At 40.6% G+C, this 18,321-nt stretch overlaps 1 protein-coding gene across 1 annotated transcript in view; it reads left to right on the forward strand.

The window, feature by feature from the left end:
* The window catches only part of SUCLG1 (succinate-CoA ligase GDP/ADP-forming subunit alpha), a 33,693-nt gene extending 17,324 nt beyond the window's left edge, over positions 1–16,369 (forward strand). The window contains exons 4-9 of the mRNA XM_082425933.1: positions 653–865; positions 1,000–1,057; positions 6,902–6,985; positions 9,015–9,166; positions 14,462–14,650; positions 16,117–16,369. Of these exons, the coding sequence (XP_082282059.1) occupies positions 653–865; positions 1,000–1,057; positions 6,902–6,985; positions 9,015–9,166; positions 14,462–14,650; positions 16,117–16,143 (723 nt within the window). The 3' untranslated portion in view covers positions 16,144–16,369. The remainder of the gene's footprint in view (positions 1–652; positions 866–999; positions 1,058–6,901; positions 6,986–9,014; positions 9,167–14,461; positions 14,651–16,116) is intronic.
* The last annotated feature ends 1,952 nt before the right edge of the window (positions 16,370–18,321 follow it).

The raw sequence follows: 18,321 nt of genomic DNA on the forward strand, positions 1-18,321 counted from the left end.
AATTGATGGTCTTTCAGTGCTTTGCATTGTGAGGGGTGATGTAGAGTAGACTAACCTTATTTGACCCATTCTTATTCCGTGGCCATCTATGCATGTGTATTTTAGTTTATTTCTAATCAGCATGCATTTAGAATAAAAATTGACAGCTAGGAAAAAAACCACTTCATTTTGCTGCCTCTTGATATTGTTTATTAAGTTTGATGTATTTTTAAACAGATGGTTGAGACCTGGGTTCTGGAGCTTGGGGCTCACTAGTCCTTTTCTCCTGGGGAGGTGCAGGGTCTTTGGTACTGAATAGGTGGTAAGTGTCTTGCAGAACAACAGAAATAAACATGGCCCAGGAATGAGGGGACACAGACGCAAATCAGGCAGTGCTTGCAGGTGTACTGACATGCTGTCACCTGAGGGAATGGGAGGTCACAGAAGCTTTCAATTCAGAAGGGTGTCCCAAGGGGGCAGAAAGGAGGCCGTGCTTATTCTGCTCTTTTCTGACAGCAAAGTGAACTTGTTAATGGGAAGAATGAAGACATCTGATGTCTCCTGGTGATGTTCTTTCCTGACCCCAAAACATCATTAAAATCATGGTATTGAATATCTTTTACAATGTTTCTGACTTAACCAGTAATAAAGTGCCTTGTGGTTAATGTTTCAGGCCAAAGAACAGACCGGAGCAACAGCGTCTGTCATTTATGTCCCTCCTCCTTTTGCTGCTGCTGCCATTAATGAAGCTATCGAGGCGGAAGTGTCCTTGGTCGTGTGCATCACTGAAGGTATCCCACAGCAGGACATGGTGCGGGTCAAGCACAAACTGCTGCGCCAGGAAAAGACCAGGCTGATTGGGCCAAACTGCCCTGGAGTCATCAATGTGAGTGTACAAAACAAAAATAAGCCCTCTGAAGGCTAACTAGCTTTGAATCAGTCCAAGTATATTTGTGTGTATGACCTAGGAGTTACAATTTTTTTTTCACTTTCCTGAAACTATGAATTACTTTCCTTCAGCCTGGAGAATGCAAAATTGGCATCATGCCTGGCCATATTCACAAGAAAGGAAGAATTGGTGAGTATGTATTTCTTACAGATTAAAAACAAAATTCCTTGCCCTAAGCTCAAAACTCACGAAGAGAATTTGACTCTGCAAATCAAATTAATTTTAATTAATTCAACTTTAAGAGAATTTACCAGGGAAGTTTTATAGTGAATTGATTCTATGTCCTGAATTGATGTTTGAGAAACACTAATTCTCTAGAATCAGTGAAGATGTTTTGGGTTTTTTTTTAAAGATTCTTTTCCTGCTCAGCACACTATGGATTCTTCCATAGTTTGCATGTATCAATAGTTAATTTTATTTTATCGCTAAGTAATATTTTATTGAATACCACAATTTGTCCATTCTCCCATTGACAGACGTTTCTATTGTTTTCAGGTTTGATTCATTATGAATAAGGTTAAGGTGAACTTTTGTGTACAGGTCTTTTTGTGGGTATTTCTCTTGGGTTAAATGCCTGAGAATGGAATTTCTAAGTCATAGAGTCAAAGTATGTTCAACTTTTTAAGAAGTTGCCAAATAGTTCTGTAAAGTGACTGTGCGTTCTTCACTCCCACCCTTGATGTATGAATGTTCCAGTCATTCCACATCTTCACAGACATTTAGTATTGTTGGTCTGTAATTTTAGCCATTCTACTGGGAGTAAAATGATGTCTCATTATGGTTTTGAGTTTCCCCCATGACTAATGATGTCATGTCCTTATTGGCCATAAATCTTTTGTTGTGAATTATCTGTTCAGGTTTTTTACACATTATTTTTTATTGGGTAGTCTTTTTTATATAATTTTTATATAATTGTTGATTATAGGGGGTTCTGTAAATATACTGGCTATAAGTTCTTTGTCAGATATACGTGCTGTGAATATTTTTATTGTTAGTCTTTCTGTGTCCTGTCAGAATTACTTTGCCTCAGTGGGTATTATAGGCTTCCTCAAAATGTTTTGGGAAAATTGTACTGCTACTTGTTTAGTTCCTCAAGGAAATAACCAAATTAACGTTTCAGAGTTAGCCCATTATGGCTGTTTTTAGACTCTTCACACCTAACTCTCACTAAGCTATACTGTTTCTCCACCATAATAGAGTTTACAGTACTTTATCTATAAACCGTGACTGTAAATACTAAGTAAGAATAGTTAAACATAGTCAGTAAATGTCAGTTGTGTAGTTTACAGGACTGGGTTAAAGGTCATGATTTTTCTTTATTACTAGTGACTCTTAGAGCTGTCAGCCCTGCTGCCAGTAGAGAACTTACCAAGTTCTCTTATGAGGGAGGATACAGGGAGTTCCATAGGCCACCTGATTTCTAGTCGGGGCCTGATCCACGTAGTCACTGATGCTTTTGCACATATTTGAATACTCTACACTCTTCGGTCTGCTTTGAATGGCTACTACTGTAGAATTAGGTGAGCATGGAATAAGGTGTGCCCTGTACTGCGTTGCCTTTCTGATCACTACCCTGCTTTCTAAGGTGCCTGTAAACCTCAAAAACAAGTAAGAAAAGTTCAGGGAAGTCCTTTAGACCTTGGTTCTCCAGATGGCCATAGCACATTGATGAGGAAGTCCTCTGGGAGACTGCCTTTAATTCAGACGATTTAGAAAAAAATTCACCTAAAAGAAAATATATGACACTACAAGATTTTCAAGGAGGTGAAGGAGAAAAGATGATTTTTTGTACTAACTATTCCTATTTTGATACTAGTACTAATGTTCTCAGAAGCCTCATTGACTTCCAGTCCTTAAGCTGAGAGTTTAGGGAAAGGAAGGATTTTTCAGTCCCTTGGGTATTTCTGAATGGGACATAATGTAATATGATAGCAGTACAATAGTATAGTGGCTTTCTAGTTTGTGTTAATGATAGCTAATGAAACTGTATAACAGCTAATTGAATGTTATTGAAGAAAGAGATTGGATTCCAAATTGATATTTAACTATACAATATTTTTTTCACTTATGTTAGACTTTTTTTTACTCTCAACCACGTTACATACTTGACTTCTATATCCTTTTTAAAAATTTTATTTTAATTAAACTTTTTATATTCAGATAATTGTAAATTCACATGTAATTGTAAGAAATAATACAGACAGATTTCTGTGTATCCTTTATCCAGTGTCCCCCCATGGTAACATCTTGCAAAACTATAATGCAATGTCACATCTAGTATATTGATATTGATACAGACATAAAGAATTTTTCCGTCACTACAGGGATCCCTCATCTTGCCCTTTTATAGCTATACCCACTTCCCTCCTACTCTCACTCCCTTCTTAATCCTTGGAAACTAATAATCCTCCATTTCTAAAATTTTTAAATTTCAGGAATGCTATATAAATAGTATCATGTGGTATGTAGCCTTTTGGGATTGGCTGTTTACACTCGGTACAATTCTCTGGAGATTCACCAGATTGTTGTGTCAGTAGTTCATTCCTTTTTATTACTGAGTAGTATTCCAGGGTACAAATGTGCCATAGTGTGTTTAACGATTCATCTGCTGAAAGATATTGGGATTGTTTCCAGTTTGGGGCTGTTACAAGTAAGGCTGCTATAAACATTTGTGTACTCGTTTTTATATAACCCAAGTCTTCATTTCTTTGGGATGAATGCCCAGGAGGGCAGTTGCTAGGTTGGATGATAGTTGCATGTTTTTTAAGAAATTGCCAAATTGTTATCCATTTTACATTTCCATCACCAATGTATGTGTGATCCAGTTTTTCTGCATCCTTGCCAGCATTTGTAGTGTCACAATTTTTTATGTTAGCCATTCTGATAAGTGTACAGTGATATCTCATTGTAATAGTTTTAATTTACATTCCCCTAATGGCTAATGATATTGAACGTCTTTTCAGGTGCTTGTCCGTCATCTGTATATCTTCTTCAGTGAAGTGTTTCTTCATGTTTTTTTGCCCATGGTCTAATTGGGTTGTTTGCTTTTTTACTGTTGAGTTTTGAGAGTTCTTTATATATTCTAGATACTAGTACTTTGTTGGATATGTGGCTTACAAATATTTTCTCCCACTCTGTAGCTTGTGTTTTCACGCTCTTAACAGGATCTTTCAGAGAGCAAGAGTTTTTCATTTTGATGAAGTCTAACTTACTAATTTTTTTCTCCTGTGAAGTATGCTTTGGACCAGTAAGTCTTTGCCTAGCCTTAAATACCTTTCTTTTTCCTGAAAGTTTTGTAGTTTTACATTTAAATCCCATGATCCAATTTCAGTTAATTTTTCTAGGTGTGAGACGTAGATCAAAGTTCTTTTTCATCTACTTGTGTTCAGTTGCTTCAGCACCATTTATTGAAAAGATCATCTTTCTTCCATTGAGTTGCTTTTGCATTTTTGTCAGAAAAACAGTTGGCATATTTGTGTTGGTCTGTTTCTGGGTTTCACCAGTACCACACAATCTTGATACTATAGCTAAGTGATAAGTCTTGAAATTTTAGGTCGATCGCTTCCTTGCACTTTATTCTTTTTTAAATTATTTTAGTTCTTCTAGTTCCTTTACTTCATATAATTTTTAAGATGATCTTGTCTCTATCTACAGAAACTCTTGCTGGGATTTTGATGGGAATTGTGTTAAATCTCTATGTCAATCTGGGGTGAATAGACATGTTGACTATTCCAATCTATGAACGCAGTATATTTTCATTTATTTAGATTGTCTTTGATTTCTTTCACAAGCATTTTGTAGTTTTTAGCATATAAGTCCTGTATATGTTTTGTTAGATTTACACCTAAAGAAAGCAATTGTAAATTTTATTGTATTTTAATTTTGGTGTCCATGTGCTCATGGCTAATGTATAGAAATACAATTGATTTTTGTTTATCTTGTATCTTGCAATGTTGCTGTAATCTAATGGGTTTTCTTGGTAGATTCCTTAGCATTTTCTTTGTAGACAATCATGTTATCTACAAATAGGGACAGTTTTATTTCTTCCTTTTAGGACACTCAAGAGAAAGTCTTTTTATCTATCCATGTTTTGCTTATTGCTGTGTTCTTCCTTCTTGGTATCATTTCCCTTCTTTTTAGAGAACTTCCATTAGCCATTCTTTTATGATGGAACAGTTGGTGACAGATTATTTACTTTTCCCTCATCTGAGAATGTCTTTATTTCCCCTTCATCCCTAAAGGATAATTTCACTGGGTATAGGATTTAGGGTTGACAGTTCTTTTAGCACTTAAAAAATGTTGTTCCACTGCTTGCTTCCATGGGTTCCAGTGAGAAAGCTGACGTCATTTGAGTTGTTTTTCCTGTTTTGGTAAGGTGTTATTTTTCTCTTGCTGCTTTCAAGACTTTTTTTTTTTGTCTTTGGTTTTCTGAAGTTTATTTATTAGGAGTTTTGGTGGGAATTTCTTTGGATTTATCCTCTTTGTGGTTTGTTCACCATTGTGTCACTGCTTGAGTCTCGAGGTCCCTAGTGACTCTGCCTTCTCTCCATCTTTCAGAGATTTCTTATATTTGTTTTATATATGATGTCCAGGGTTTTTACTTGTACTTAGCAGGAAGAATACAGGAAAATACCTCTGCTTTTTGGAAGCAGAAGTATCCTTATGATAGATATTTTTAAGTGATAGTCTCTTTTACTATATATACTTTAAGGATGGCAGGAGTAATTTACCCTAAAAACATTGCTTTCATTACCTTAAATGTATGCAGTTTGCATTTATATAAATTATATATCATTTGTATAATGAGATGAAAGCCCCTTAAAAGAATGACAAAATGACAAAATCCTAGTGCTACTATTCACCATTATAGTGATCCATTAAAAGACTAGAATAAATAAAACAGCTGCCCAGTAATCTAGGGTGTTGCCTGAACAAGAACATAATTCTATCATAAGAATCAATTAATCAATCATAATTCTATTCATAAGAATCAGGAGTGGAAAGGAGACTAGGTAATTCACACAAAGATATACAATTAAGTTACTGATTGTACTTTATTTAAAAGCTAAATGCACCAAATGCATATGTACATAGGCATGACCTACCTAACCTTCTCAGTTATGAAAGGTCCCACAGAGGAGGGAGGGACTGTGTTAAGGAGAGAGGATGTAGATAGAAAGAAAGCTCTAAGAATAGGGAAAAAGTGACGGATGAGACAGACGGGGGTTGGTGTTAGTGGTTGTCATTTGTCGTGGAATAGGATCCAGTTAGCGAATGGTCTTAAAACTCTTGGAATTAGATTTTGTTTCAGAGGGTGGTGGTTCTCCACTGACGTTCAGTGTTGACCCACTTGGTACGTATTTACTGAGCTCCTTCTGCGCCTGAACTGTGCTTGACACTGGGAACGCAGGTGCGGGGAAAACAGTCTTGTTTACTGACCCCCTGGAGGTTCCAGTCCAGCAAGAAAGACAGTCACTGCAGGATCTCCAACAGCACTGGCCGTCTCTTACCGAACCAGCGTAGGAGAACAGGACTCTGTCTTGAGGAATCTGTGTGGTCAGGAGACAGCCAGCCTAACTATGAATTTATTTTCCTAAGTCAGGGTTATTAGCCAAAGATTAATACTTGAAACTTATGCCTTCTTTTTTTTCTTTACAGACCTTTTTATAGATTTATTGTTCCATTTTACTGCATGTCTGCAGTCGTTTTACGTGGAAGACTTTAGGTCTCTCTTAACTGCTTTTATGGTCATAAAACAACCCTAACTAATAACACACTTTCTTCTCTATCTAACTTTTAAAACCTCCCTGCTATAATTTAGGCCTTTTCTTCTTATTTCATGACCTGACATTATCGTTTATTTGGATGACAAATTGTGAAATGGGTTTTATATATACCTGTGTTTGTAATTTATTTTACTGTATGATAGTCGTATGAACACAATCTAATATTATTGAATTCTCTTTCTTTAAGGTATCGTGTCCAGATCTGGCACCCTGACTTATGAAGCGGTTCACCAAACAACACAAGTTGGATTGGGGCAGTCTTTGTGCATTGGTGAGGGATTTTTTGCTAAACTCAGTATCTTCACTGAATAAGTATAATGATAATTATTGATTTGATTATTTGTGAGAGATTTTGATGCCATTTTATTAAAAAGATGTTGTGATCTTGAGTTTAATTTGCTTATGCGTGAAGCTGACTGTTATATTTTCAAGATTCATGGTCTGGGATTTGACTTCCGAGTTTCAGAACAAACATCCTGGGACGTGTGTCTCCTGGAGAGCCTTAGGCCTTGAAAACAGCTGTTACTTAGCTTTCTGGGAAGAAATGGTCCTTCAAAATAGGACTTTCATTACTGTAATTAGCATTTTGTTATCATTACCAGCTGTCACTCAGTGCTTCACAGTTACTGAATTCTTTGCCAATCATTATCTCACTCTTAAGGCAACCCTCTGAGGCACCGCTGAGCTGGCACGTAGTCCTGTGGTAGCGTTATTGGTGGAGGAGGGTTGAGCTCCCTGGAACCTCTCTCTTTGCCACATCATACTGCCTCCCACTTACAAATATAAAAAAGATTTTACATTGTGAAATAATCTTGGTATTTGTTGCCAAAAGCCAGGCAAATTTCTCATTTTATAAATATTCCTTCAAACTTTTAGACTATCTTTTAGAGGCTTTTCAAAGGCAGCATTTTATGATAAAAAATTATAAAATATAACCCTGTAGTATTTTTATTAAGACTCAAATTCGTAAAATCACTATTAAACATCAATTGAGCTTTTCTATGTGCAGAAGCACAATCTATGACACAAGATAACTTAGCGTGATGGAAAATAAGAAAAGATTTTGAAATAGAGTTGGCAATTCTGTCTTCTGTAGCCTCTGTTTTTAATTTGTAAACGAAGAGTAATAATTGCCATGTCACAGAGAGTTTGGAGGGATTAGGAAATGGCGGGCCCGACGTGTGCGAAGGCACAGTACGTGACACGTGGCTGGCACTCAGTGGATGCCGCTTCTCTTCCTCAGTTTCATTCTTGAGTGGTGTGTTGAAGAGTAGGAAGCCAGTCCTGCTTATTTATTTATTATAAAGTACATTTTTATAACTTAAAAATTTTAAAGTGTCAGCCAGTCTGTAGGGAACATTGCCTTGAGTCCTATCCAAGTACTTGTGCTAAAAAGCCATGTGCTTATAGTGGAGCCCCTGTGTGTGGTCTCTGTCATCTCCCACTCTGGGTCAGAGGTTAGAGGGGTCAAGACACCCCCCCTCCCCTCACTGGGACTTGCGTCTTAACTTGCAAGTGGTTCCTCTGCAATGTCCCTCATCAAATAGTTACTTTGTGCAAAGAAATTGGTTAAATGTTTAATCAGAGAAGATATTCTCACAAATACACATTTTCTTAAAATGTTCATTTTTTTTTTTTACTGTAGAAGAAATACAAATGTGCAATATTTATTTCCAATGTGGTATTAAGTCTCCAATATGGTAATAAGGTTTGCGGTTCATGTGAAAATAACAAATCACAACGAACTACCACAGTGAAGGTAATGTTAACACGCAGACACACACAGACAGACACACACCCAGATTAGCTAATCCAGATAATTTTTAATTTCAGAATTTATTGTCTGTTATATACAAGGTACTGATAATGAACTACTCACCAGAAGTCAGCAAAGTTAAAAGTTATAACGTAGAAAACAGTAATTCATATCCCTGAAAAAGCTAATGTGTTTTCAGAAGTAAAGTTCTCCTAATTAGGGAAACTGTATAGAATGCTCATTTTTAAAGAACTATCTAGAAATAATTTTGTGGGAGGGACGAGTCTTGATAAGGAGTTAAAAAGAGGGCTGTTTTTGTGACTAACAGGAACCCACCGCCGTTTAGCATTCATGTGATATTATAAGCAGAAATAAATGTAGCATTTTGTGATTTTTAAATGTTAAATGCAAGAGTGATGACACATTTAGAAATATTGGTAAGAAGGGGGTAGGCAAAATAAGAAATCAGGTAAAACAGCATTTGCTGACCTAAATTATATGATTCATCCAATTTTCAGCTGGTAATATTCTTTGACTTTCCCAGGCATTGGAGGTGATCCTTTCAATGGAACAGATTTTACTGACTGCCTTGAAATCTTTCTGAATGATCCAGCCACAGAAGGCATCATATTGATTGGCGAAATTGGTGGTAATGCAGAAGAAAATGCTGCAGAATATTTGAGGCAGCATAATTCAGTAAGTTTGGGTTTGGAAAAATATAGCTCTTTGCCCTTGAATAATATCACCGGTTTGTTTTAGAAGTTATTTTGTTTTTTTCAAAGATAAATTTTTTAAGCAAACGTGAAAGGTAAAGTTAAACCTTGTTGAGCTGCCCCTGGAGTACTGGCCACTCAGGGAACTTGGGACACTTTCTGGGTTGATTCTCCTCCCCGTTTCCCCTGGTGCCTGTTCTCTGCTTCTCGAATGAATCCTCCCCCCAGGCATCTCCTCACACTTCGTGGTAGGTCAGTTGGCCTCCTGCTGAAGGGAGAACTTCCAGGCCAGCAGCCCGAAAGCTCTCATTTGACCTGCGTATTTCCATTTTCACCTGTCATTGGTGTCCTTTCTCCTGATCTCAGGGGATGTGTGTTCTTTCTCTGTCAAGGCTGACCTTCTAAAGATCCTGTCCTTTACACCCTTTTCCAGGAGCTTGCCTCCCTCTAGCTTCAGTCTTTCCTTGTAGAGTAGCACTTCGCTTCAAAGGTCAAGTAGAAAAGCTTTATTAACTATGTCCTCTGAAGGCTTCCCTTGTTGCCTCTCCCTTCGAATTAAAAAGAATAGCGTGGCGTTGTATCATAATTTCACTTAAGGGAATTAAGCTCTGTTCCTGAGGTGAGGGAGGGTGGCGGGAAGGGAGAGAGAGAGGACACAGTAACGACGGAAGCAGCCTGGTGCCTGCCAGCCCCCAGTCAGTGAATGTGTGCTCTGGACCACTGCGGCAAAGACCTGGGGAGAGCATTCGAATGGTTTCCAGGATGTCCCTGACACTGACGAATGAGTGAAGATGCATCTTCAGGAGGCCGGGCGGGAGGGCGGGAGATAACTGGTGTCTATGCTTGTGAAAGAGATTGAGAGTGAATGCATCAAAATTAAATGCCGCTGAAAAATAACGAGTAACGGAGAGTTAAAGGAACCAATAATATCACCTGCAGGGTAGTATATACAGAATGATGCATATGTAATTGAAGGAATTTTCAAGGGCTATTTTGAGTCTACTTGGTTTTCTTCTGTGGTAATTTTAAAAGTTCGCCTCACTCTCTGGATCTCTTACTTTTCCTTTTTTTTTTTCCTTTTTATTCACTCCCTGATCCTCAGCAGTTTGGCTTCTGTCTGCCGCTTAGAAACTGTGTGACCTTGGGCATGTTCCTTAACTTCACTGTGCCTCAGTTTCCTCACTGGCAAAATAGGGATACAGTAGTGCCTCCCTCCCAGCATCCTTGTAGGACTCTATGTTACGGCTCAGTAACATAGAGGAGAGCTGCCCTGGGCACGTGGTAAGCACTCTGAGTAAGCAGCTGTTCGCTGCTGCTACTGCTGCTGTCGGATCTGCTGTCCACGCTGGCGTTGCCCTCGCAGAAGTCACCAGGGCCTCCATTCATTCTCCTGGCTCTTCTCATCTTTATCCTTCCCCAGATAGTGCCTATTCCCTAAGTGCAAAGGGTCGTTGCATATAATCAGCATCACACTTCATGCAGTTCCCAAGGCAGAAACCTCAGAACCATCTTTTTTTTTTTTTTTAATAAATTTATTTATTTTATTTTGTTTTTGGCTGCATTGGGTCTTCGTTGCAGCATGCGGGCTTTCTCTATTTGCGGCGAGTGGGGGCTACTCTTCGTTGCGGTGCGCAGGCTTCTCATTGCGGTGGCTTCTCTTGTTGGGAACACGGGCTCTAGGCACGCAGGCTTCAGTAGTTGTGGCACGTGGGCTCACTAGTTGTGGCTCGCGGGCTCTAGAGCTCAGGCTCAGTAGTTGTGGTGCCCGGGCTTAGTTGCTCCGCGGCACGTGGGATCTTCTCAGACCAGGGCTCGAACCCGTGTCTACTGCATTGGCAGGTGGATTCTTAACCACTGCGCCACCAGGGAAACCCCAGAGCCATCTTTCATTTCCCTCTCAGCTCTTGCTTCCACTCAGTTGCTGAGATCTGTCTCTGAGATCTCAGCAGTGTGTGGAGATTGAGAGCATCGTCACCTGTAATTAGTCCCTCTGCTCTGGTGCAGGCTCTCATCTTATCTCACCTGGACCACTTCAGTAATCTTTGTCCTGATATCTCTGTTCCTCTTTTCCTCCACCTCTCCCCCCGCCCCCCCCCACCAGCCTGCTTATTGCCATCCACGTAGGACAAAGGGCAGACTTAGCGTGGTATTCCAGCCCCTCACACACCACCCTGGCCCTCCTTTTCAGATCCATGTCCCATCTGATGTGCCGGTTGTTTTCATCCTCACTTGCCTTTGCTTGTTCCTTCTGCAGGGCGTGCTCAGTTAACACCTGACTGTCACTCTAGACTGTATTATGGAGAGCAGGGAGCTGGTATACTTGGTGCCCAGCGCAGTCCTCTGGCACATTAGGAACCAGTAAATGGCAAATAGTGAAAGAATAAATTGTTAGGAGACTGGAGTAAAATGTTATTGGAGTCTCGAGTTCAGAAAGGTTGTGAAGTTTAAGTAAAAACTGACTTCTTTTTACAAAAAAAAATTTAGGGTATATGACATTATAGTCGTCCCTTGGTGTCCACATGGGATTGGTTCCAGTACCCCTGCGGAAATCCATGGATACTCAAGTGCCTTATATAAAATGGCATAGTATTTGCATATAACCTACGTACATCCTCTCGTATACTTTATCTCTAGATTACTTATAATAACTAATAGAGTGTAAATGCTTTGCTAATAGTTGCTAGCGTGGCAGGTTTAAGTTTTACTTTTTGGAACTTTCTGGAATCTTTTTCCCACAAACATTTTCTACTCTCTGATGCAAACCCTGTGGATATGGAGGGCCAACTGTACACTATAATTTAAAAACATATATAGAGTACATGAATCCCTTGAGTAGCTTAGAACTTAGTGGGAAAAACTAAGCTTTACATTTTGTTTCATTTGACACATGTATTCCTATTCCTGGTTGGTCTTATGGAACTAAGTTTTATTGAGGACCTACTGTGTACGAGATTCTAGGTTGAACATTTCAGGTGACATATTCAGCGCTTAGCACGGTAACTGACACAGAGCGAACACTCAGTAATGTCGCCTCCTGCTACAACTACTATTATTATCATCATTATGATGGCAGTAATTATTTGCAGGAGTGGTGTTGTTTAATCTTGACCCTCGGATTAGATGTTTTTGTCCTTTTATGAGTAAGGAAACTGGCAGCTTGCCGATGGCAGGCACACAGCAAACCAACCAGGGCTGAGGTTCCTACCCAGGTCTTCCTGACTTCTCCATTACACTGTGAGGGGTCAGGAGTCAGGTTGCAGGGCTCAAGAATAAGAGTCCACAGTCCTGGGCATCTGCTCGGACTCTAGTCATGCCATCCTAACTTGTCTTCCTGTTTTTAGGCTTTCACACTTCTCATTTCTGTATCCTGTTCTCAGAGTACACTTTTTCATAGTCTTTTCAATTCTATTTTTCGCTCCTTAAAAAAATCTCAAGTGACTCTTCTTTGTCAATAGGACAGAGTGTACATTTGTGTGACATTCTAGGTTCATCCTAATCTTGTTTCTTTCTAGTGTAATATTCCTACCATTTGAGTACAGGGACAGAGGGATCCAGTGGAAACTGGTGCCACTCAAATACCAGATGCTCACATCCTTTGCAGAGCCTACAAGTGGATAAATAAATGACTTACAGAGTCTTTTCGTCTTAATTCTTTACTATGGTAGATGCTGGACATACAGAAATAAGTGAAAACGTAGTCCCGGCGTTCAGAGATTCATAGTTTAGGAGGGGAGCGCGTGGGGAATAAGCTACAGCCAGTGTGCTGTGGGTAACGGTAGAAACGTGTCAGAGGCACCGCGGAGTCTCTGAACAGAAGATGAGCAGCTAACCAGCACTTACGGAGAGAGCGGGAGGGGGAGTCGGAAAGGTTAGGGGGGAAGAAGAGGCTTGAGCCAGCTCTTAAAAATTAAGTCAGAATTTGCCAGGTATCCAGGGAGGATGGAGAACTTTCTCAGCAGAGAGAGGCCCAGAGGCAGAGCCGTCTGGCATTCCTGGAGGGTAAAGAGCAGGGAGGAGTGGTGGGAGCAGGGCTGGAGTAAGCGCGTCAGACACACGGAGCCTGGCGTGCTGGTGCCTTCACGTGAGTCAGCGTAGCCCAAGCGAACTGTGCCAGTGACCTTGCACTGCCATGCACTTGCACTTTAAAAAAAGCCAGTTTCCTTTAAGAATGTCCTTAATGAAGCAGTAAGAATTATTAATTTTATTAAGTCTCGACCCTGGCGTCAGTATTTTGTGATGAAATGGGAAGTAAAGCACTTTCCCAGTTGAGTTGTGAGCTGAATTAGCTGCTTTTTTCGTGAAACACCAGTTTTATTTGAAAGAATGTCTGGCAGGCAGACTGGTTATTCAGACCTGGGTATTTCTTTGGCGGATCTTTTCTCAAAAATGAACAAAGCAATCCTGCTGTATCAAGGAAAACAACTCCCGGTATTTGTTGACAGTGATAAAGTTTGAACTTGCAAATGTATATTTTTGGAAAACTTGTTTCTGCCAACCATGAACTTCACCCTACTAAAGACTTTTCTAATGAGATTGGCGGTGATACTGAAGAGTGATTTGATGATGTTGAATGATGAAATGTATCAGTACTTGGAAGATCTACATAACTCAGTGAACCTATATTTTCCTTCTGACCAATGAATGTTACAAAATCATTGTAGGTAGAAGATCCAGAATGATGAATGGATTTTGAAGTAACAAAGGACTATGGTTTCAGGTTACCATTTGAAGAGGTTTGTATAGTGCCAAAGAATATCCTCAGTTATCTGACAGATATTAAAATACTTCTCCCTTTTCCAAGTACATATGTGTGTGAGGCCAGATTTTCTCTTGTACTTCAGCCAAACTAACATATTTGCAGTAGATTTAATGCAAAACCATTAAGACAGAGTTATGTTGAAATAAAACAACCTGATCTGTGTCTTAATTTGTTATCACAAATCACATAACTTATGTATTTTCAAGTGTGCTTTTTTGTTTTTCAAACAAAAGAGTCACATATGTATTTGTAAAACAGCTTGTGCGGGTGAAGTTGAAGTTTAATATCTTAACAGGTAACAGTTTTGCTTCAGGATTGTTTTTTTTGAGTTTGTAGGAAGAGTCAAGTCATCTCAAAGGAGAATGCAGTGGTTTCAGTCATAGCTCAATATTTGTGTTGTTTTCTTATTGAAGATGAGTGAAGGGCCCCAGCCACTTGCCATTTTCTGCCAGAGTCATGAGTCGGAGGTCCAGTTTTGATCAACTTCTTCATCAGAGTGTTTAAAATCCCATTTTCCAGGGTCCCAAGGCCAAGCCTGTGGTGTCCTTCATTGCTGGTTTAACTGCTCCTCCCGGCAGAAGAATGGGTCACGCAGGGGCAATTATTGCTGGAGGAAAAGGTGGAGCTAAAGAGAAGATCGCAGCCCTGCAGAGTGCGGGAGTTGTGGTCAGCATGTCCCCTGCACAGCTGGGAACCACCATCTACAAGGTGAGCTGGAACGGTGGCCTGAGTGCTCGGAAGTTACTGGCCTGAAAGTGGGAGGCCACACAGGGTGCCTGGAAACCATGGTGTTCTCTTCTGGGTCTCTTCTGCTTCTTTCTTTCCGGTGTGCAGCTTAACAGTCTCTAGCAACTCCACCTTTTAGTCCTAATGTTCTAATCGGGCATGACAAGGAATAATGTTCTGATTCAAAAACTTTATTCTTCAAACATCTAGATTTGCTCTTTTGTGGGTAGTAAGGTATGATATACAAAAAAGCGTTTCAGAGTCCATAAGCGTCCTGAATTCCATTTTGGGGGTTGTGCAGAGAATTGCCTTGTGTTTTGTTTTTTTCCATCGAGGGCCTTTAGGATATAGCTATGCTAACTCCATAGGTTTTTTCCCAGGGAGAGAGGTTGAAGACCGACTAAGAAGAAATGAAAACTGGGAGTCAGGATGGAGGGAGATCTAAAGAGGCTGGGGGTTTTCAGTTTTTAGTTGGTGTCTTCCATAATCTCTTTGCAACGATTTTTGGCCTATCTCTTTGAGTGATCATTTAAGGCTCTCTCTCTCTTTCTCTCTCTCTTTCTTTACTTTTTTGATGATTATAGACTTTACAAAAAAACCCCACAAAAACCAAAACTGTGCACATGCTGAAAATAGGCCCCGATTGTCTTCCCAGGAGGGAACAATGTTTTGGCATAATCTTCTTTGGCATTGTCTTAGGGATAATAAAATGAACTCCTTGTTTTATTGACTTCTTGCATGATTGTGTCTTGTGGAATATGACACAGTGTACCATAGTGTTTAAAAGAAATCTGGGTGGTTAGGGAGTGTGTGAAGAATTTTATTTAAAGGAGGGGAAGGAAGGGAAAAAGCAAATAAATGCTTGAATTCACATCAGAGACATGTGTTACCATTTTACTCCAGTAGGTGGCAGCAGGCACCTACACATTTTGCTGCATTCTAATTGTGACAATCTAGAGAAATGTGATTTTCAGTATTGTTTCCTTTTCATATATTTCTGAGGTTCTTGACATTTGGTTTAAATCTGAACTGAATCTGTGTTCAGTTTTATTCTCTGAGAAACTAAACAAATCCATTGCCTTATTAAAAGGGCTGGTGTGTGTCACGTATAGCGTTAAAGGTTTGGATAAGCACAGTCAGGTTTGTCAGCTCCTAATGATAACACTGCCATAGAAAACAAGCATAATTCAAAGCCTCAGCCCCCACGTGTAGGAGACAAAGTTGAAGCTCCGCATCTAGCTTAGTGAAATGCAGACTGACACATGCTCATTTGAAAGCTGTCATTTTGTGTTCAATCACCTCATCCTGGTACATCTTATTTCTATAATTTTTGGTTGCGCAAAGGATCCTAAAGATAAGAGGTTTTAGAATCATTTTGACCGTGAATGTAATTTGGACTTTTAATCTTTTTATCCCCTCTCTCTTCTCCCTCTCTTCTGTTCCTGAAGGAGTTTGAAAAGAGGAAGATGCTATGAAAGAAGCACAAACGAAATGTTCTCTAAACCTATGGACAAATCACTGTAGCAATGTGAGCCGGCGGCCGTTTGCTTCTGTCATCCACTGACTGTCCACCCGCGCACCTGTTGCTGGTCTTGCAGCCCAACGGGAAGCCAAAGCGAGGTTTAGAGTGTCCTACACTGAGACGTTTTAACCTCACTGAATAACAGAGACAGCCAATAAATCTACCACTTGATTTGAAAATGGCTTTGGAGGCTTTTTATTGTTAACACCGTGGAGCTGGGGGGAGTGGGAGAAATGGAGAGGTGTGTGTGTGTGTGTGTGTGCACGAGTGTGTGTGTGTGCACGAGCATGCGTGCACATGCATGTGCACGTATGTGTGTTTCAATGGGCTCTGTAGGGGACATTGTAACTAAAACTTTTGAGAGAATAGGTGTAAACATTTCAGTTTGGCTTTTATCATAGAGTGATTTTACATCTCTTTGAATTACATTTTTCTCATGTGTACATATAATCGTCCCCATCTTGTAGGATAGTTTTGAGGATTAGAGATAAATATGTTAAGTCTCTGGCACGTGATAAGGCAACCTAATTGTTGTCAGTGCCACCATTATCATCATCATCACCATCACTAGGATTTAGGCAGGAACTCATCCATGTTTCAGTTTTTGCCTAATTTGGAAATGGAAGGTCTTCAACGATGCTTTGTTTTTCTGTGGTTCTGCGGAGGGCTCTCCCCTTCCCCACTCAGAGCCTCCATTTCTTTGAGGTTTAAGACATTCACTGCAAGAAAGCAGGAGAACTATTATCCATCCTTTTGTTTAAAAGGGAGCTTGTTAACAGGAAACAATTCCAGTGGAGAGACAAAATATTCTCACATTGTGTAACTGCCCTGGAAGAAACAAGAGCTTCAAAAAATATTAGGAGAAGCACCTCAAGAAAGCTGTTTGGGGAGCCCTTCCTGGGGAAGGGAGATGAGTAGGTACATGAGGGCTGGGGAGGTACCAGCCATGCAAAAAGGAGCACTCACACCCAGGCAAAGGCAGGGAGCCAGGAAGAGCTCGTTTTGAGGAGGTGCCTGGGGACAGTGACCCTGGGAGGGGCTGGAGGAGGTCTTGGGGGGCTGGGGAAACAGGTGTCTTGGGAGCTGCCATAACCATGCGCCGGCTGCTGAGGCACAAAGAGCAGGTGTCGGGAGATGTATTCACAGCCCAAGGATTCTGCCTGGGCCGAGGGCCACGTCATGATCGGCTTTGGGTCAAGCAGACTTTAGTTCCTGCTCATAGCTGTTTCCTTGTCTTGAAAGTGGGGATCATGACCCCCATCCCACAGGGTACCTGGGTAGAATATACATTGTGCGTGTGTGACAGTGGGCTCGGCCAGGGCTTGGTGTCACTCCGTAAACTCTTGAGCTTGCCTCCTGCTTGTGCTCAGGGCGACCCAGCTGACATGATGGCCGAGGAGGAAGGCACTTCCGGTCTCTCTGGTTGGCACCTCCAACCCAAGTTTCCTCCAGGGCAAACATCCTTCTTTTGTCTAACAGGCTTTGTGACAGTGACACAATCCAGATGAGGGGCAGGTGACCCTAACAGATCCTTTTGAGGGTCCACCCCTGATTCCAGGTTGCTCCAGGCCTGGCTCAGCCCCCAGTTCTGTCCCCTAAACAACCATCCCAAGACAACCCCTCCGTCCTCACAGCTCTGGTCGTAACTAGGAAGCTCAGCGCCCTCTTGATTCTTTCTCCCACTTGCCATCTTCCCTTTCCCATCCCCTTTCATCTTCCCTCCGCCGCCTTCCCTCTCCACCCCTCCCAGCGTCTTGAGAAGCCACTCTCTCTTCTCACTTCTCTCCCCTCCTGCAACCACTGCCGCCTCTGGTCTGAGCAGCTCAAACATATCTGAGCAGGATATTCAGTTCTGGTTTTTCTGATTTCATTTTTACAAATGAAAGGTGAAAGTTCAACCCATGACCCCAGTGCATTTTAAAAGCTTTTATTACAGAAACTTTCAAACATTTACAAAATGGTTATGATATTATAAGAAACTCCCATGTACCCATCACCCAGCTTTGATAATTATCAACATTTTTCTCTCATTGTATGATCTGTACCTCCACCCATTCCCCCCAGTGTTTTTGTTGTGATAGTTATTTTGTCGAGGTAAAATTTATATACGCTGAAATGCATGTCTTGACTG

The sequence above is a fragment of the Balaenoptera physalus genome, assembly GCF_965194825.1.
Source record: "Balaenoptera physalus genome assembly, chromosome: 15".
Taxonomy (NCBI): Eukaryota; Metazoa; Chordata; class Mammalia; order Artiodactyla; family Balaenopteridae; genus Balaenoptera; species Balaenoptera physalus.